Source organism: Schistocerca serialis, chromosome 4 (assembly GCF_023864345.2).
Source record: "Schistocerca serialis cubense isolate TAMUIC-IGC-003099 chromosome 4, iqSchSeri2.2, whole genome shotgun sequence".
Lineage (NCBI taxonomy): Eukaryota > Metazoa > Arthropoda > Insecta > Orthoptera > Acrididae > Schistocerca > Schistocerca serialis.
This window is the reverse complement of record NC_064641.1, coordinates 754,334,746-754,355,998: the sequence shown is the minus strand read 5'-3', so window position 1 is coordinate 754,355,998 and position 21,253 is coordinate 754,334,746. Positions and strand designations below refer to the sequence as shown.

Below are 21,253 nucleotides of genomic sequence, written 5' to 3'. Positions count from 1 at the left end.
TATAATTGGATAGCTAAAAAATCTTCTCACCAAGCTGCGGTTGGAGAACACACATACAAAGATATTTAAATTTGTAAGCTTTTGGAGCTCCCCTTCAACCCTTCTGCCAGAAGAAGGAGCCACTGGATCCAAAAGTTTGCAAATTTAAGTACGTTTACATGTGTGTTCCCCTGCAATTGTTTGGTGAGTAGATTTTTTTAGCTATCCTATTCTGTAATATTTTCAAAAACTGTTTTCATGGAAATATTAAAATGTTTATTCAGGAACGTTGAAATGAACATCTTCATTCTTGTTTCATGCTCTGTTGTGTTGTACACACACAGCTCCAATAACTTAATACAAATGATCGCGTGGCAGCTTGCACGAGAGTCCATTGAATGGACAGTCCACATCTCCAAGAATATAGAGCAACAAAGGAATGATGTAAAACAGAAAAAGGACCAAATTCATTTAACTACTCTCAGGACAATGAGAATTACTGTCAGCAAAAAAGTGAATGATATCAGAAACAGTAAATTTAAGTGATTATGCCCCAGAAGCGAAAGGAAAGCAAGTGACACCAAATTCAGTGTATTTCAAGCATAACATTGTAAATAAATTGCTAGTTTCTAGTGAGTAACATGTAAATAATGAAGTGGATTTTCAAATTTGAGATGCAGAATAATTGTAAACACAGTAAATAGTACTAATCTAATCTAAACGGGCACCAATGCAAGCAGTGCATGTTGAGTTTCATGGGCAGTGTATGGGTGAGCATTATGAGCATTATCCAATTAGAACAAACACATCATTTTTCTGTTGCAAGAACAGCAAAAGAACATGCCCAACAACATTCTGCTCATACTGGGTGTCAGTTAGCTTCCTCTCCCGAAGCACCAAAGGTGAACGAGAGTTGTAGTTTATTGCACCCAAACCATAAAGCCTGGGTTGGGGCCAGTGTGTCTTGGATAAAGTTGGATGAAGTCTACAAGACAGCACTCATACAGTCTGTGTTGTACGCACAAACGACCCTCACTTGCATGCAGGCAGAATCTGCTTTCATCACTGAAGACCACAGCACACCATTCCATCTTCCAAGTGATCCTCTGTTGGCACCAGTCAAACCATGCACATTGATTATGTGGTGTGGTTGCCCATAGTCCCATTACCAACAATCAGCTCACAACACATCCGGGCTCACAAGCCATCTTATCTGTGCTGTGGTAGCTGTATGATCTGCCACTGCTGCCCTTACAACACAATGATCCTGGTGGGAGTCTGTGCTGTGTGAACATCCAGAACCTTGTCTATGGCAGTGAGAATGTTCACGTGACCACTGATACCAGCATTGTTGCACAATTGACACAGCACATCCAACTTGCATGGCAATTCTCCAAAAGGAACATCCCGCCACTCCAAAGGCCACAGTTTGACCCTTTTGAAACTCATTCAGTTGGCTGTATGAAGGACAAATGCTTCTCCATTGCAGGCTTGCCTGCTTGTTTCACACGTTTGCACAACACTGGTCCTTCTGGCTCTGAGTATTCCCTATTAAGGCATAGACACAGATGGTGCTATGATAGCTATGCCACTATGCTGTCTGTTGGTGGATGATGTTGAAACCATTGTTGGCACATCTACTATCCTGCGGGTGGCATACATTGTCATCTGTCTCCGGCAGAGAGAGAGACAGTCAACTTGGAAATCTTCAGAGTGTAGCTGTATGTACAAATTAATTTGTGATGTGAATGTGAAATAAGTCATTCCACATCTTTGCAACCTATTGTGCAAAATGATCCTTGGAACGTGTAACTAACTAACATGCAAAGTGAAGGTAGAGCGCCACAATGATGAAAGCTGGCAGAAACAGTGAATCGCTACAGACTATGTGTCTTTGTGGCTGTGTCAAAGACTGTTGTTTCTTAACACCAGATAGAACAGGGTTCCATGTTTACTTAAAGGGTAGCCTTTGTCTCTGTTTATAATTTTATCTGATAATCTAATTTCAGTTACTTCCTTTAAGAGACAATCCCAATAGTAAGACAATTTTGTATCTCATCATACAGCATTCTGTCTCCCTTTCTTAGCTAGTGCTCCACCACCACAGATTTCTCAGGTTGTAGCAATCGTGTATGGTGATGGTACTCAATGCCTCTTTCATGAATGGTGTGAATTGTCTGGCCAGTATAAGTTTTCCTACAAGGGGTTTTGGAAATACCAGACTTTCTCAGTTGTAGATCATGTTTAACTGAACCAAGGAGAACTCTAATATTAAAAGTGTGTTTCATTTGCCATCCAAGATTAGAACTGTTTTTGTTTTGGTTAAAAATGATCTATGACTGAGGAAGTCCATTGTTGTCAAGAAACATTTCCCACATGGTCTTCACAGTTAAAGAACTTGAGAGGTGAAACTTCCTGGCAGATTAAAACTGTGTGCCGGACCGAGACTCGAACTCGGGACCTTTGCCTTTCGCGGGCAAGTGCTTTACCGACTGAGTTACCCAAGCACGACTCACGCCCCTTCCTCACAGCTTTGCTTCTGCCAGTACCTCGTCTCCTACCTTCCAAACTTTACAGAAGCTCTCCTGCGAACCTTGCAGAACTAGCACTCCTGAAAGAAAGGATATTGCAGAAACATGGCTTAGCCACAGCCTGGGGCACATTTCCAGAATGAGATTTTCACTCTGCAGTGGAGTGTGCACTGATATGAAACTTCCTGACAGATTAAAACTGTGTGCCGGACCGAGACTCGAACTCGGGACCTTTGCCTTTCGCGGGCAAGTGCTCTACCAACAGAGCTACCCAAGCACGACTCACGCCCCATCCACACAGCTTTACTTCTGCCAGTACCTCATCTCCTACCCTCCAAACTTTACAGATCCTCTCCTGCGAACCTTGCAGAACTTGGAACGCCTGCTAAACCGGCTGGGCAGAACAGGTAATAGGATTGTGGAAAGGAGCCAAAGGTTGAGGTCAGTTTCTCCTTCTAATTGACATTTGTTGTAATTTAATAACCTTTACAACCAAAGCGGCACATAGCCGGATCTTTACCGAATGCAAGTCTTTTACGGCTGAAGGCCTCCAACAACAAATTTTAACAAGTCAACAAGATAACAGGGCGTGAGTCGTGCTTGGGTAGCTCAGTTGGTAGAGCACTTGCCCGCGAAAGGCAAAGGTCCCGAGTTCGAGTCTCGGTCCAGCACACAGTCGTAATCTGCCAGGAAGTTTCATATCAGCGCAAACTCCGCTGCAGAGTGAAAACCTCATTCTGGAAACTTGAGAGGTATCTCTTCATCCTACCATATATTTGTAATACTCTAACACTATTAAATATATTCCATAATCATTTACCTTAGAGTGTTGCACTGGCACAACATGAATGAACTAATAGTCATTAATTAATTTTCTTGACATAAACCAACCTTTTTCTTTACCTGAAAATTTGTGATACATAATGTGAAATCTTGAAATAATCTAACAAGTGCAGAAATGGGCCATAAATCATATTCTTATGTTATTTTGTTTTAATTATTTTATAAAAAGTGAATCACTGATTTACAAAATTCAGGAAAAAATGGTTAATAAAATAATACTTTTCTTGTCATGCCAGTTACCTTATAACAGTAGTTTGCCTGTCCTTCCACAGTTGGTATAAAGGGAAGAACACAAGCACTCAAGTACGTATCCTGTCCATCTTTGTTTGGTATATCGTTGAATTCTGTCAACAATAGTTCCTTCTCGGGAACTGGGAAGTTCTTGAAACCGTGTATGATTAACCAATGTATTTCATTGAATAACATATTTTTACCAATTTCCTGTATTACTTCTTAAATATAAATTAAAAATTTATGGACGTGAAAGGAATTTATAATCACATTTTAGTATAATATTTCAATACATATTGATACAAAGGGTGAAAGTTGTATGACTGTTTACTTGCAATCTGCATCTGTTTCCCTTTTAGGAACAATATTTTACTTCCAGTTGGTATGCTCCAAACCCATGACCTTCTTTTGTTTAATCATATTTCTCTTCCACGATTCAGGGCATCATTTCTTCCTTCTAAATTCATGTAAGTTTGCCATCATATCTCAAGTTCTTTCATGCATTACAGGGGGCTGTTCTTTAAGTAAAATGTGGCATCTTCATGTACCTGATATTAAAAATCATTGCTCTTTCACTCAGAAGGCAGAGCTACATACTCCACAGCAAGTCATCATTTCTACCAGCTTTCATCACAAGGGTGTTCACTTTGCTGTTATAGAGTAGCAATGACAATTTCTCACTCAGACACTTTTGGTTCCCTGTGCCTTATAAAAGAGCCTCCATTCACGTTAGGTATCAGCTCCAGTGAGATTTAACAAACAGCATTCTCACTTGAAGATGACGGCCAATGGACTGCTGAAATATTGTATCAATATGATTGAATGATCTGGCTGCAGATCTGACAAGAATATTATTAGTTAATATGTCAGGAAAATTTACACAGTCACATTGTGTATCTTATGTTGTTTGCTTGAATTTCCTTCATAATTTACTTTGAAAAAGATGTTGTATGTCTTATATCATAGCACCTACATTTATTGACAGGGCTATTAAGATTGGTGATAAGGAAGTTGAATACAATAGCAAATTTCGGCTTCTCTTGCATACAAAGCTAGCAAACCCACACTATAAACCAGAGATGCAAGCACAGACAACCCTCATTAACTTTACAGTCACAAGGGATGGCTTGGAAGATCAGTTGCTAGCAGAAGTTGTGAAAGCTGAACGGCCAGATCTAGAGGAACTAAAAGTAAGTAAACTATTTACTAAAACAGTATTGAAATGCTAGTCACTAATTTACAGATCTCGGATTATAAATGAAAATTTATAAACTGCAGACTTCAGTACGTTTTTTGTTTTATACATTAAACCAACTTTCTAAGTTTATAAATCTCTAACTCCAGAGATAAATGATATGGTGTAATTACTGGATTCTTTTTATTATTCCTTGCAGTAGTCTTTTATGTTAAAGAGGACACATGTTATAATTGGTGAAGATCTACAGTCTGATAACATTCTTAATTAAATATCAGAGAAACTCTATAAACAATGAAAGAGGTCAAAGGACACATTTACTCTTTCATTTTTGTAATAACAAATCGAGTTTTTAACATCTCTCTGCGAAACTTTTTGTCTGCCCTTCATTTCTTATACGGTTGACAATATTGTACACCAACTTACTGAATTTTAAAGTTTTCATGAAGAATACATAGAATAGCAGGACAGATCAGTTACTCCTGACATGACTCCTTTTTAGAATATAGCTGTCATCATAATTACAAAGGTACAAATGTTGCATTTTGTTGTGGTCAACAAACACTGCTTCAAATGATGATAATATGCATTGTCAGAAAGGTTTCCACACTGGATATTGTAAACATAATAATAATATGATAACTAGTTGTATTTCCTCTGATGTGCCTCCCCCCCCCCCCTCCCCCCCCCCCCTCCCCTCTCCTCCCCTGCTTCCCCTTTATTACTCATTTTCAGTTAGGTCATGCCAATGTGGTCTTACTAAAGAAGAGATACTGGGTACTCTGGAGAACTCAGATTCAATATACTGAATTAGAAAATAGCTTATTGTAGTCATGTAGTGATTTTATGCCAGAGACAAATGGCAGTGAAGATATGAGTTGTTACTGACAGTAGATGACTCCCCATCTCAGTTCTTTACACAACAATGTCAGAAGTCAACTCATGTAGCACTGAAGATAGCAGCAAGAGATGGAAGGTAGCTAACATGCTGTCACCAGGAAAGTACTGACAGTACTGATAGAATATTGGTAGACATACATAAAACTTCATTCTGTCAAACAAGCTAATTCAGTTACAGTAATAAAATGTTTAAGAGGCTATTTTAAAGATGTCAGTAGGCCTTGCTGAATCTTCGTGGATAATGGATTGCAATTTACAAGGAATAATTTCAAAGATTTTCTAGTGTGGGAAAGAATAAGACATGCAGCTATTTCAAAATATCCCCCTCAGGAGATGAAAGAGATTGGATGTCTGTGTAGAATATACATTTGTTACTAACATACAACATGTGATCAGGTGATTCCTGAGTTCCAAATTATTTTGAATGAACTTCCACATATGTCAACAGTTATAACCAGTAGAAATTATGAATAACACTGTCATTGGTGAACTAAAACTGTCATTGGTGAACCAGTATTAAAGTTATTTTTAAGTGGCCACCTTCAACAGAAATTAAAGCTGAAGAATTACACAGTATGATGAAGGAAAATTTACAAAAAATAAGTGCAAAGTTGAATATGGAAATACAGTAAAAAAGCAATAATTACACCAGTATTCCAGGTTTGAGAACTTAATATTAAAATTTCCTGGAAGATTAAAACTGTGTGTCGGACCGAGAGTCAAACTGTGACCTTTGCCTTTCGTGGGCAAGTGCTCTAGCATCTGAGCTACCCAGGCACGACTCACAACCCATCTCCACAGCCTCAATCTGCCAGTACCTCTTTTCTCCCAAACTTCAGAGAAGCTCTCCTGCAACTCATGGAAGAAAGGATAATATGGAGACATGGCTTATCCACAGCCTAGGGAAAGTTTCCAGAATGAAAATTCTGGGGACTTAATATTAGTTAAGGGTTTCCATCCTAGTTCTGATTTGAAAAAGGATACAAGCAATTTTTTCCACGCTATGGGGGAACCTTCAGGGTACTGGGCTTACCTGATCCAAAAGCAGTATTCTTTGTAGACCTGCAGACCAATCAAGAAAAGGGATTATACATTATGACATGTTAAAGAAATTCAAAATCCCAGGAGAATTTGCATCCTATGAAAATTCAGTGGAGTATCGTCTGCCAGTAGTCTCAGTTAATTGCTTCATTACTTCCTTTTCCATTTTCCATCAAGCAACTACTTCCTCTTCAATTATCCCATTATTTAAAGCAAAAATATCATCCACTATCCTCTCCTGGTTTTAGTGGTAGGACAACACTTAGATTACATGGAGACATACCAGTGTTCTTTGGCGGGTAAAATAAACAGGCACATTCATATATATCTGATAAGGGAGTGCTAACAAATAAGCAAGTTAAATGAATGAAATTAAAAGGCTGTAGTTATTAATACATTACATTAAGAGAAATAAAACTGAAGGATTGGTGAGCTGTTAAGTAGATTTTATCATCATATATGTTGTTGTTGTGGTCTTCAGTCCTGAGACTGGTTTGATGCGGCTCTCCATGCTACTCTATCCTGTGCAAGCTTCTTCATCTCCCAGTACTTACTGCAACCTACATCCTTCTGAATCTGCTTAGTGTATTCATCTCTTGGTCTCCCTCTACGATTTTTACCCTCCATGCTGCCCTCCAATGCTAAATTTGTGATACCTTGATGCCTCAAAACATGTTCTACCAACCGATCCCTTCTTCTAGTCAAGTTGTGCCACAAACTTCTCTTCTCCCCAATCCTATTCAATACCTCCTCGTTAGTTATCTTCAGCATTCTTCTGTAGCACCACATTTCGAAAGCTTCTATTCTCTTCTTGTCCAAACTAGTTATCGTCCATGTTTCACTTCCATACATGGCTACACTCCATACAAATACTATCAGAAACGACTTCCTGACACTTAAATCTATACTCGATGTTAACAAATTTCTCTTCTTCAGAAACAATTTCCTTGCCATTGCCAGTCTACATTTTATATCCTCTCTACTTCGACCATCATCAGTTATTTTACTCCCTAAATAGCAAAACTCCTTTACTACTTTAAGTGTCTCATTTCCTAATCTAATTCCCTCAGGATCACCCGATTTAATTTGACTACATTCCATTATCCTCGTTTTGCTTTTGTTGATGTTCACCTTATATCCTCCTTTCAAGACACTGTCCATTCCGTTCAACTGCTCTTCCAAGTCCTTTGCTGTCTCTGACAGAATTACAATGTCATCGGCGAACCTCAAAGTTTTTACTTCTTCTCCATGAATTTTAATACCTACTCTGAATTTTTCTTTTGTTTCCTTTACTGCTTGCTCAATATACAGATTGAATAACATCGGGGACAGGCTACAACCCTGTCTCACTCCTTTCCCAACCACTGCTTCCCTTTCATGCCCCTCAACTCTTATAACTGCCATCTGGTTTCTGTACAAATTGTAAGTAGGCTTTCGCTCCCTGTATTTTACCCCTGCCACCTTCAGAATTTGAAAGAGAGTATTCCAGTTAACATTGTCAAAAGCTTTCTCTAAGTCTACAAATGCTAGAAACATAGGTTTGCCTTTTCTTAATCTTTCTTCTAAGATAAGTCGTAAGGTTAGTATTGCCTCACGTGTTCCAACATTTCTACGGAATCCAAACTGATCTTCCCCGAGGTCCGCTTCTACCAGTTTTTCTGTTCGTCTGTAAAGAATTCGCGTTAGTATTTTGCAGCTGTGACTTATTAAACTGATAGTTCGGTAATTTTCACATCTGTCAACACCTGCTTTCTTTGGGATTGGAATTATTATATTCTTCTTGAAGTCTGAGGGTATTTCGCCTGTCTCATACATTTTGCTCACCAGATGGTAGAGTTTTGTCATGACTGGCTCTCCCAAGGCCATCAGTAGTTCTAATGGAATGTTGTCTACTCCCGGGGCCTTGTTTCGACTCAGGTCTTTCAGTGCTCTGTCAAACTCTTCACGCAGTATCTTATCTCCCATTTCGTCTTCATCTACATCATCATATATATACACATAAAAAAAAGCTTTGCATCACCTCAGTTCCGAGAGTTCCGGAACCTGTACAGAAACTTGGAATAGAGATCATCATAAACATCATTTCAGCCCTTTTTATTTCTCATGAAAACCACACATAGCATGTTGTTCCACCATATTGCGAGACTGCTGTACACACCGATACCTCTAATACCCAGTAGCACATCTTCTTGCATTGTATTCGTTGTTGCATACTATCCACAAGTTCATCAAGGTGCTGTTGGTCCAGATTGTCCCACTCCTCAATGGCGATTCGGCATAGATCCCTCAGAGTGGTTGGTGGGTCACTTCGTCCATAAATAGCCCTTTTCAATCTATCCCAGACATGTTCGTTAGGCTTCATGTCTGGAGAATGTGCTGGCCACTCTAGTCGAGCAATATTGTTATCCAGAAGGAAGTCATTCACAAAATGTGCGCAATGGGAGCATGAATTGTCGTCCATGAAGATGAATATGCTGCCAAAATTATTGCACTATCGGTCGGAGGATGGCATTCACGTATTATACAGCAGTTACGGCGCCTTCCATGACTACGAGTAGCATATGTCCTCCCCACATAATGCCATCCCAAAACAGCAGGGAATCTACAACTTGCTGCACTTGCTGGGCAGTGTGTCTAAGGCGTTCAGCCTGACCAGGTTGCCTCCAAGCATGTCTCCGACGATTGTCTGGTTGAAGGTATATGCGACACTCATTGGTGAAGAGAACATTATGCCAATCCTGAGCGATCCATTTGGCATGTTGTTGGACCCATCTGTACCGTGCTGCATGGTGTTGTGGTTGCAAAGATGGACCTCACCATGGATGTTGGGAGTGAAGTTGTGCATCATGCAGCCTATTGCGCACAGTTTGAGTCATAATGTGACATCCTGTGCCTGCACAAAAAGCATTATTCAACATGGTGGCATTGCTGTGAGGGTTCCTCTAAGCCATAATACGTAGGAAGTGGTAATCCACTGCAGTAGTAGCCCTAGGGCGGCCTGAGCGAGGCATGTCATCGCCAGTTCCTGTTTCTCCGTATCCCCTCCACTTCCGAACAGCATCATTTTGATTCACACCGAGACACCTGGACACTTCCCTTGTTGAGAGCCCTTCCTGGCACAAAGTAACAATGCAGATGTGATCGATTGCGAATACATAGAAAGAAGGATCCTTTATTGTATGATTATATGATAGCGGAACAAACACTGGTAGCAGTTACTTCTGTAAAATACCTGGGAGTATGCGTACGGAACGATTTGAAGAGGAATGATCATATAAAACTAATTGTTGGTAAGGCGGGTACCAGGTTGAGATTCATTGGGAGAGTGCTTAGAAAATGTAGTCCATCAACAAAGGAGGTGGCTTACAAAACACTCGTTCGACCTATACTTGAGTATTGCTCATCAGTGTGGGATCCGTACCAGGTCGGGTTGACGGAGGAGATAGAGAAGATCCAAAGAAGAGCGGCGTGTTTCGTCACTGGGTTATTTGGTAACCGTGATAGCGTTACGGAGATTTTTAATAAACTCAAGTGGCAGACTCTGCAAGAGAGGCGCTCTGCATCGCGGTGTAGCTTGCTCGCCAGGTTTCGAGAGGGTGCGTTTCTGGATGAGGTATCGAATATATTGCTTCCCCCTACTTATACTTCCCGAGGAGATCACGAATGTAAAATTAGAGAGATTAGAGCGCGCACGGAGGCTTTCAGACAGTCGTTCTTCCCGCGAACCATACGCGACTGGAACAGGAAAGGGAGGTAATGACAGTGGCACGTAAAGTGCCCTCCGCCACACACCGTTGGGTGGCTTGCGGAGTATCAATGTAGATGTAGAACCATGGTTGAACTACAGACAACACGAGTTGTGTACTTCCTTTCTAGTGGAATGACTGGAAGTAATTGGCTGTCAGACCCCCTCTGTCTAACAGGTGCTGCTCATTCATGGTTATTTACATCTTTGGGCAAGTTCAGTGACATCTCTGAACAGTCAAAGGGACTGTGTCTGTGATACAATATCCACAGTCAACATCTGTCTTCAGGAGTTCTGGGAACCAGGATGATGCAAAAGTTTTTTTTAATGTGTGTATATTGTACAGATTAAGGGCAAACTGAAACTTATGCTCAACACAGCTGTAGAATCTAACTTTTAATATATCCAGTGAGAATTTGTATAAAGAAATCAAGAAAAAAATACATTTCATACAAATAAACACTTAGTATTGCATTTTTTCATTTTTTATGTGAGCGAACTATGGCCATTTTAGTAACAAAAAATAATGATAAACATTATAATGCAATGAAGAGATCCTTAGGGACAGTCATTGACAACAAGTATCTATTAGAATATGAAGACTTCTTGAAGAAGTGTGCATCAATGTTAGTAGTAACAAATGGTAATATGAATGTAGGAGATAAAATATTTGTAAGCTATTGCATTAGAAGAAGTAAAGATGAAAACATAAGAAAGAAGGAGTCATCAGGAAACATATGTTTGGAGTAACCGGGCAGAGTCAATTTGCTATGGAGAAACTTTGTCACTGAGATGCAGAAAGATAAGGGTTAGAGGCTGTGCATGTCGTTAAAGATTTAAGACAGGGCATACCCAGTTTTATGTATGCATTGGAGAGGAGAAGGATAGTTGAAAACAGGAAACGGACGCTCTAATCCATAGTTAGGTGAATCCACAGATGGAATGACTTGAACTGTTTTTTGTATAGACGGATTAATAAAGGGATGCTCACAATGAAAAGATAAAAATGCATTCATACACTATCTTCTTGTAAGACAAAGTGTAAATGCAGTTCTTACAGAGGTGGGAAGCTGTACAGTGACTGTTTGTCACATGGTTGAAGTGGTCAGACGTACATGGGCAGTGATGATTCTTTGAATTTACTTTTCTGCACATGTTTGACTTACCACAGTCTTGAGATTTGAAATTGTGGAGAATGGTGTAGATCAAAATGTCAGGATGTAACTCCCTATGGTAAAATGAACTTAAATATTTTCTATCTGAATAAATTTGAGAAAATCATGCTATTGTAATCAGTGAATTGAAAGAAAAGTAAATGCAATTACCTTTGAGTAAGAGTATTCCAATAATGATGTAGCTGAACAAACAAGGCAAATATCTCTTATAATTTTAGCTACGAGAATGAAATAATAAGTATAAACTAACTGGATAATGTACGAGAGAACTCCAGTACAAATAGAGCAATAAAATGCATAATTGCAAAGTCATTTACTACATTGTAGCATGCAATGAACAACGGTTGAATACGCATAAACTGTTGAATAGACATAAACCAATATGTTGAATGAAGTATGTTAAATGTGAAATGAGGCTATTTTAGACTCTCTGTCTTTCATCCGTAAAAGCTGCATTATGCAACAGATATTTTTTCTAAAATGAAAATGCAAAGGGGAGAGTTAAGCTCTCATAAATACCAGTAACTGAATGAAAGTTAAAACTATTGTTATTTGTTGACATTTTTCAGTGTTATGTGATGTTTGTGAGTAGTCAAGTAAGATGGGTTTCATGACATATTTCACCTCAGTGGGGGAATCGGTAGTGTGACGTGTTGATTCTGCAGAAAATATGTTTCACTTCTAACCACTCAGGCCAACAAAAGCTGTTTGTGGAAACCAGAAATGTTGTTTAGGTTGTGGAACAATCCATAGTGCATGCCTTGCTTTGCATATGTGAAGACTGTGTGCAAAAGACATCAGCTCAGAAAATTGACAACACATGATGAGTGAGTGTCTCTATGCACTGTGCAGGGTCCCTTAAGCTATGGGGAAGCAAATGACCTGGATGATAATGACAACACCAGAAAAATTAAAGATTATATGAGACCTGTCATTGTGTAATATCATATCAGTACTTGAATACATGTTGTGATCTGTTTTGAGGTACTTTTTAAGAGAGATTTGTTCACCCACAGATGTAAATGCAGTTGTACAGTTGAAAAATTGCATTTATAATACAGAAGAATGATCTCAAAAGTTACTTTGTTGTTTTAGTAGCTTGAATAGATCTGAGCTCTCTTTCAGCATCTGCCCCTGTGAGACTTAAAGAAGTCTGTTGTCAAGAGGTCACAACACTTTCTAGAAGCACTGCATAGCAGGTCCACTACAGTAAATAACTTCAAGAACAGTGACCACAAGATATTTATAGGGTAAAAGTTGGGACATATATTAGCATGGTGACAGATTGTGCTTGGATTGTAACACATCACACAAAAACCCTCATTTGTTTCTTTCCTAAACCAAGTTCGGCTTTAAAGAGAGTACTCTGCTGTATTGGCCCCTTATTTAGCTGGCATTTATTGTGAATGTCTCGCCCAGCACTAAGACCCAAGTGAGTGGAAAAAAGCTCAGGTAACTTATGTATATAAGAATGGTAACAGAAGGGACTCATAAAATTACAGAGCAATATCAGTTTGCTGCAGAATTATTGACCATATTCTCAGTTCAAATATAAATTACCTTGAGATGGTGGGGCATGTATCCACAAATCAGCATGGTTTTAGAAAGCATTGGTTGTGCTAAACTCAGCTTGCTGTCACATGGTAACTGGTGAAATATAGATGAAGGTCAACATGCAGATTCTGTATTCCTACTTTTCTGGAAGGTATTTGAGATTGTGCTCCACTGCAGACTGTTAACCAAGCTATGAGCATATGGAAATATGTTCTCAGAACTGTGAGTGGCTCGGCAACTTCTTAAGTAACAAAAACAAGTACAGTGTCCTCAGTGGCAAATGTTCATCAGAGACATGGGTATCATCAGGAGTGTCCCAAAGAAGTGATAGGACTACTATTATTCTCTAAATTCATAAATTATCTGGCAGGTTGGATGAGCAGCAGTCTGCAGATGTTTACTGATGATGCTGTGGAACAGGAAGTCATCATTGCTGAGTGACTGTAGGAGGATACAAGATGACTTTGACAAAATTTCTAGTTGGTATAATGAATAGCAGCTTGCTCTATATGTAGAAAAATGTAAGTCAAAGCCGATGAGTAGGAAAATCATTTCCATAATGTTAGCATACAGCTTGAATAGTGTTACAATTATTTCAACTAAATAAGTGGGTGTAATGTTGCAAAGCAATATGAAATGGAATGAGCAAATGAGGACAGTAGTATGGAACATGAATGACCTACTTCGGTTTATAGAGATAATTTCAGGTAAGTGTGGTTGATCCGTAAATGAGACTACATATAGTACACTAGTGTGACCCATTCTTGAATCTTGCTCGAGTGTTTGTGATCACCACCAGGCTGAATTAAAGGAATATGTCAAAGCAATTCAGTGGCAGGCTGCTAGATTTGTTACTGGTAGGTTCGATCAACAGGTGAGTATTATGGAGATGCTTTACAAACTCAAGCGAGAATACTTGGAGTGAAGATGACATTCCTATCATAAAACACTGTTGAGGAAATGTAGAGAGCTGGCATTTGAAGCCTGACAGGAGAACAATTTTATTGTAGCATAGGAATTACGAATTTAAGATATTATGAACAGTTATAATATAGAACAGCAATAAACACTGGAGATGTGTAAAAGGAATTACAAATAACAGCAGAAAAGATGAGAAAATGCAAAAAGTTCTTGTGTCAAATTTGGAGGTATGGAAAGAGTGCTACTCTAGAATCAGTAGCAGACAACATATGTGCTAATGTGTGCTGCTACATGAGGTGAGGTATAATTATCTGGTAGGAAAGTAATTGTAAAGAGGATTAAAAGTAAATAAACAAATATGCACAGTTCAGAATTAAAATACAGAGCACCTAAACATGGGGACAAATATGCAAGAAAATAGCACGCATCCAAGTAACAATACAAGGCAAGAAGATTTAGCAACATATGCCATAAAAAGTAGAAGTTAATTCTGCAATGAAAAGTGGTTGAAAGCCATGAAATGAGGACGGCAGTAGGAAAAGGAAAAACATACTGGTTAAAACCGATACTGGTATTTTTGTTCTGAATAACCAGTACTCTTAGGTATTTGTTTGGTATTGATTATAACAGTTTTTTTTTATTTGTTTCTAATAACAGGGTCATTAAACCGGTATATAAACTTTCCATTGCAGTAGTCCTAAAATTTTTGGTTTTTAAGCAAAACTATTTTTAAGAAACAAGGTATTAAAGAAATTTTATTTGCTTTCTAATAAAAAAAGGAAAAACTGAGTAGTGCTATTTTAATAACAATGCTGACAGAAATGAGCAACAAACACGTGATATAAGAATCGATACTACATTGCTGAGACAATAATGTGCCTGTTGCCACATGGCATGGCCTATTAGCTGCTACGCGTATACATGAAGTGTACGAGACATGCTTTCGCCTGGTCTGTGTGGCAGTTTCTTCCCATCATAACTGAACATCAGGTATATTGCAGAGTGGCACCATCTGTAGTCTGTAAGTTTTAAATTATATTGACTTATTGTCAGTAACATTGGATATTTTAAAGTCTTTTAAAAAGGTTGCAAAGGAGATTTTCAGAAGTCAGTAATATCAGGAGGTTATGTTATTGTTCTAGCAACCATTCTTGAAAAATTATTAAGAAAAATCTATTTGAAACACAGTGTAAACAAAATCCTATCTGAAAAACCACCTCATTACCAGAAAAGCTTTTACAGAATTTAACCCATGAGGTAAAAACCTATTTGGACAAAATTGGTAAACTTTAATCTTTACTGCAAAGGGAGGAAGTCAGAACAACTGCATCACATGATCAGGTAGTAGCCAAGAGTGGGCAAGTGGAGCCTGATGGTTTGTTTCTGAATGTAATAGAGCTTGATTTTCAGCATTCCTTTACTATTCAGAAGTCATTCCTTTTGTTTTTTGGGAGCAGTGTAAAGGGTGTAAGCTAGGCTTCTCATTTATAGCCCATATACGATGTTATGTGGCTTCTGGAAGATTAGTTTGTCTTTCAGTGATATTGTTTCTTATAAGAGGAGTCAACTTACAGATCAACACATCATAGACTGAACAATAAATATTGGCCTATAGATTAATTCATTACGAAAATTTTAAGTATTGTCATGTAATTGTCCCTTGCAAATGTTATGTTCTGCATAGTATCTAAATTGTTCATTTGTTTTCTTTTTTATGCCTTTTTATTTGTGTTAGCAAAAAATCAATTATGTTGAAATTCCTGTTGAAAAGTAAATATATTTGACTTCAAAACAGGATTTTCATTGGAAATAATTAAACACAAAGAATGCTACAAATTTTACACAAAATCTTAATTTTTGTGCGCCATTTCTATGAAATAATAAAAGAGAAAGTAAATTATGGCAACAATAATAAATTGAAAACTGGACAGTTCATTTATTGTTTATAATAAAAATAAGAAGTAATTGATCTGCTGCCTTTGTCTACATAATGTGCCTTTATCAGCATGTAGCCCCTGGAAACAGACAACTTAACATGAGAAAGTCTTTACCAAGCTCAGTTTTCACCATTTTGCATTGACTATTTGTAATGTCTAAATACTAATATGATGCTCATTTACAACATGATTTGTGAGCAGAGTATCAAAAATTTAAAATCATCAGGTGAATACTGGTGATTTTTTGTAGTATTCAACCCCTTATTACTTTTTTGTAAATTTAGTTAATGGTGGATGGATCGATTTTTCTTTTATTTGCATGTTTTATTTGATGTGTTGATTCTACTTGTCTTGAAACATATAATGCAAATGTCTGTTGGAGTCTTACAATACTTGTATCTTTATTTCATGGCTTACATTTTTGCTGGAAATAACAGAAAAAATCAGTAATTTCAGAAACCTGTTATATTGAACAGTTTTCACAGGCAGGATAAAAGGGAGAAAAAAAAATGGTGTAACCAAAAACCTAATGGTTCAGCGATAGCCACCATCCCTAGTCTGATGGGTTGTGAATAGGATGTTCTTCATTTATCAGGCATGATGATAGGCAGCTTAAGCCCTGGCAAAGAATGTGGTTAAGACTTGTACATTCACTCTCTCCCCTCTTTCATCCTCTGCCTCTGTTGTATTCCCTACTCCCAAACTATTCCTCCACTCCATCACTTGCTCCACACAACTCTCCCTGCCTGCAATAACGTAGCTCACTGGCACCACTTTCCTATCTCATCCTCTTACTACCTCTCCCTATATATACAACCAAATTTGCATAATGATTTGACAGTCAATTTGCCACAGGAATTGTTTGTGTACGTTTAATTTATGCTTGTTCTATGAATGCATTCTCTTTCAGGGCACAACAGTATTGAGCTTCGCAAGTAGGGAATGAAACATATAATCTCTGACTTTATCTTGAAGTGTCATAATTCAAATAATTTGCAGAAAGTAAGTTCCACTAGCCAATTAAAAGAACACAAAATTTTCCAGAACACAATGTTGGGTTATAAAGGAGTTCATGTACATTGGACTGTGTTCTAACATGACAGTTATTGTGTAGTAAGTAGATAATATGTTTTGTTTCCCCATAATGAAGAGTTATGCTATCCATAATGTTAACAAATTGTTAGCATCTTGTTCAGTAGTATTTTAGTGGTGAAATCTCTTGCCAATTAAAAACACTTTAAAGTGCAAAAGGAGATGAAAATTAAATTGAATGGGGTATGTTGGGACTTTAGGATGAAAGGAAACTGCTTCCCAGCCATAGTATGTAATGTTCCAACTGCTATATGGAGATGAACAATTGTGGATGAAAAAGGAGAAGAAAAATATAGCTCAGCTTGCCACAGCACTTGTTTTGAATTGTACAGCATTTCTCTTTGTGGAATGCTGATATCGGTGCTCCAATATGCTCCAAAAAATTCAGTGGCAGTATTGTTTTCTGTCCTAAACAACCATGTGCAGGTTATAGCGGTTTCTGAGTGGTAAGAAGCTGTCATTTTGTTTGTGGAGGCCCAAGAAGCACCAAGTTTCATTGACAGTCACAATATGATTACAAAAACCATAGCCCTCTGGACATTAGGCCTACCACTTTGAAGCATTTATATGCCAATTCTTTTGCAGCTTTGTATGTTCTTCTGTTAGCAAATGTGGGTTCTTGCAGGCACATAATTTGCAGAAGTTCAGTTCTTCTGTGACAGTTTCTTGCAGTAGTGAACAAGAAATTTGTGAAAATGCACGAAGTTATCATGGTGAGTTATCCCTGCCTTGCCTCTCCTTTTCTCTACTCATCCTGTGCATCTTGTTGGATCCTTTATTGAACTGTTTCTGTTATCTCCATAACACTAATGCACCCAGTATCTGTTCACCGTACACTTTTCAGTGTGGCGATGAATTTCTGAGCTGTGCATTAAAGAACTGGCTGTCTAAGTGTACTAAACATGCTGTGAGCATACAGATACACTTGGACATTATTGCAAGCTATTCAAGCATAGGAGTTCCTGTTCTCTCTAATAGTTGCATGTATTCTGATGAACTGTGGTAGTTAGCACTTGTTCACATTTCTGTGAATACAATATGTCTGTCACATAAATTGTAAACATTTCTTACTTCCTGAATACCCCTCTATGACACTGCATCAAGTTTGCTGTGTACTTAGTACTACAGTATCAAATCATTGTTATTTGGTGGGTGTAACTGACTATTATTTGCCTCTTCATATTTTCTGCAATATACAGAATGGACTAGCAGATAATTAAAAGTGGGCTCAATCCTGTGCATTGACAAAGAATAAGTGGCATCCATTTCCACCAATAGGCTTCGTACTTTACTTGCAGCTTCTAATTTCTTTAGCATGGGAACAGTCCATTTTTATCATCTTGAGTATGTGTTGGACAATATTGTCTTGAAATAATTACTCTTTTATTTACAGGCTGACTTAACAAAACAACAGAATGACTTTAAAATAATGTTAAAACAGTTAGAAGATGACTTGCTGTCAAGGTTGTCTTCTGCTGGTGGTAACATACTGGGTGACACAGCACTTGTAGAAAATCTAGAGACAACAAAACGGACAGCAGCTGAAATTGAAAGAAAAGTTGCTGAGGCCCGTGTGACATCCGTTGAGATTGACCAGGCTCGGGAGCTATACAGACCGGCAGCAGCTCGAGCATCTCTCCTGTACTTCATTCTCAATGATCTGAATACTATCAACCCTATCTACCAGTTTTCTTTAAAGGTATGTACTCCTATACAGTTAATGTTTACAAAATACCGGTGTGGATTTCATTATAAAACAATAGCACTTCCTTATATTTATGGACATATGTTATTCGAAGAGTATTTGTGTAATGCACTTGTGGGATGTTTCTGTTCTGTAAGCATAAAGATTCCCCATGAACCACAGACCTGCTGGCAAGGGGTGGCTTGTTTGTCTCAACTATTTAGACAGTAGTACCGTAGGTGCCAACACAATGGAGGGCCAGACAACCGTATGGTTTCTCAACAGGGGCAGCAGTCTTTTTAATGGCTGCAGGGGTCACAGTCAGGATGATGACTGGTCTCGTCTTGTAAAATTAGCCAACATAGCCTTGCTATGTTTGTAATGCAAATGGGGGAAAGCAAGAGGAAACTGCAGCTGCTATTTTTGATGAGGGCCTGCAGTTTTTTTTATATGGTTAAATGATAATGGCATCTTCTTGGGTAAAATATTCCAGAGGTATAATAGTCCACCATTTGGATCTCTGGGTGGGGACTATTCAGAGGTATGTTGTCTTCAGGAAAAACAAAACTGGTATTCCACAGGTCAGAGCATGGAATGTTACTTATCTTAATTGGGTGGGTAGATTAGGGAATTTAAAAAGGGAAATTGATAGGTTGATGTTAGATATAGTGGGAATTAGTGATGTGCAGTGGCATGATGAGTTGTATTTCTGTTCAGGTGAGTACAGGCTTATAAAGACTAAATCCAATAGGGGTAATGCAGGGGTAGTTCAAATAATGAATAAGAAAATAGTAGTTCATTTAGGCTACTATAAACAGCACTGTGAACAAGATATCAAAGTCAGGATAGACACAAAATCAACATCCACCACAACAGTACAAGTTTATAAGCATTCCACATATGATAAAGAAATTGAAAGAATGTATGATGAGATAAAAGAAATTATATAGTTAGTTAAGGGAGACAAAAATTTAATTGTGGAGGGGTCTGGACTTCAGTAGTAGAAAAAAACAAGAAAAGGAAAAACAGTAGGAGAACTTGAACTTGGGGAAATGAATGAAAAAGGAAGCAACCTGAAAGAATTTTGCACACGAAAGAATTTTGCACCGAGCTTAAGTTAATCATCACAAACACATAGTTTACGAATGATTTAAGAATTTTGTATATGCAGAAGAGACCTGAAGACACTGGGAAGTTTCAGATTGATTATATAATGATAAGTTGAGACTGAGATTCTGAGAGCTCTGAAAAGATAGGAATCCTTTGCTTATCTGAGTACCACATAACCATAAGTTTAGATAAGTTACATATAAAAGATTACACCCTAGCAGCTTATTCATGCAGAACTAATATGGAAATGGGAGGAGTTGTTAATATAGAACACAAGTTCAAAAACATTGAGGCAAGTAGATTTTGTGGTGAACAGCACCTAGAAATGTGTGCTTGTGAAGTAATACTGGAAAATAGTTCAGTTTTTAGGTAACTGTATATAGGTCCCCACTGAGAAATTTTGAACCCTTTTTGACGAATATGGATTTCTTACTACGCTATCTGTCAGACAGCTGCAAGAAGTTGATAGTCTGTGGTGACTTCAGTGCAGAGTTTCTTAAGGACTCTGATAGGAAAAATGATCTGGAAACTTTATGTGGATCATACAGTTTGATCTCAGTAATTAACTTTCCAATGGGTGGATAAAGTCAGTTTTCGTTGGTGAAGCTCAAAGCAAGAAAATAACAATTGCTCTCTCTGATCATGATGCACAGTTAAATGGGATAGATAACATATTTCCCTACAGTATGGATGCTCCTCAGTGGAAATCAGTTTGAATAATAAAAACTCCAAAACATATGTTTTTAAGAATAGTGTACAAGAGATGAACTGAGATGAAATTTATAGTGAACCAAATTCTAACATAAAATTTAATCTATTCCATGATAAATTCATATCATTACTTGTAAATAGCTTTCTGCATAAGCTAACCAGAAAAAACATTAAATATCCATGTAAAAAACCATGAGTCACTAGAGGGATTAAAGTAGCTTATGAAAGGAAAAGGGAAATGAATCTGTTAGTAAGAACAAGTAGAGATCCTACAGTAGTTTCACACTACAAAAGCTGCTCAAAATTAGTAAGAAAAGTTATTAAAAAAGCCATAAACATGCACATAATGTCATAAATCAGTAATTCTGACAACAGACTTAAGGCTACATGGAATGTAGTGAGATGAGAGACAAGTCATCCAGCCACAGAACAGAACAGGATAATATCACTGTTGACCTGAATCAAAGGGCTATAAATGGTGAGTCACAGGTAGCAAATACTGAATATTTAATAATAATTTCCTAAATATAACAGAAAGTATGGAAAAGAAAGCAGCAGCATGTTGAAAAAGCAACTCTCATAAAATTTAATCATGTGAGTGTAT

At 37.9% G+C, this 21,253-nt stretch overlaps 1 protein-coding gene across 1 annotated transcript in view; it reads left to right on the top strand.

Annotated features, from left to right (window-relative positions):
* Positions 1–21,253, top strand: part of LOC126474748 (dynein beta chain, ciliary-like) — a 734,368-nt gene that overhangs the window by 568,764 nt on the left and 144,351 nt on the right. Inside the window, exons 65-66 of the mRNA XM_050102225.1 lie at positions 4,570–4,774; positions 18,538–18,843. Coding sequence (XP_049958182.1) covers positions 4,570–4,774; positions 18,538–18,843 — 511 coding nt within the window. The remainder of the gene's footprint in view (positions 1–4,569; positions 4,775–18,537; positions 18,844–21,253) is intronic.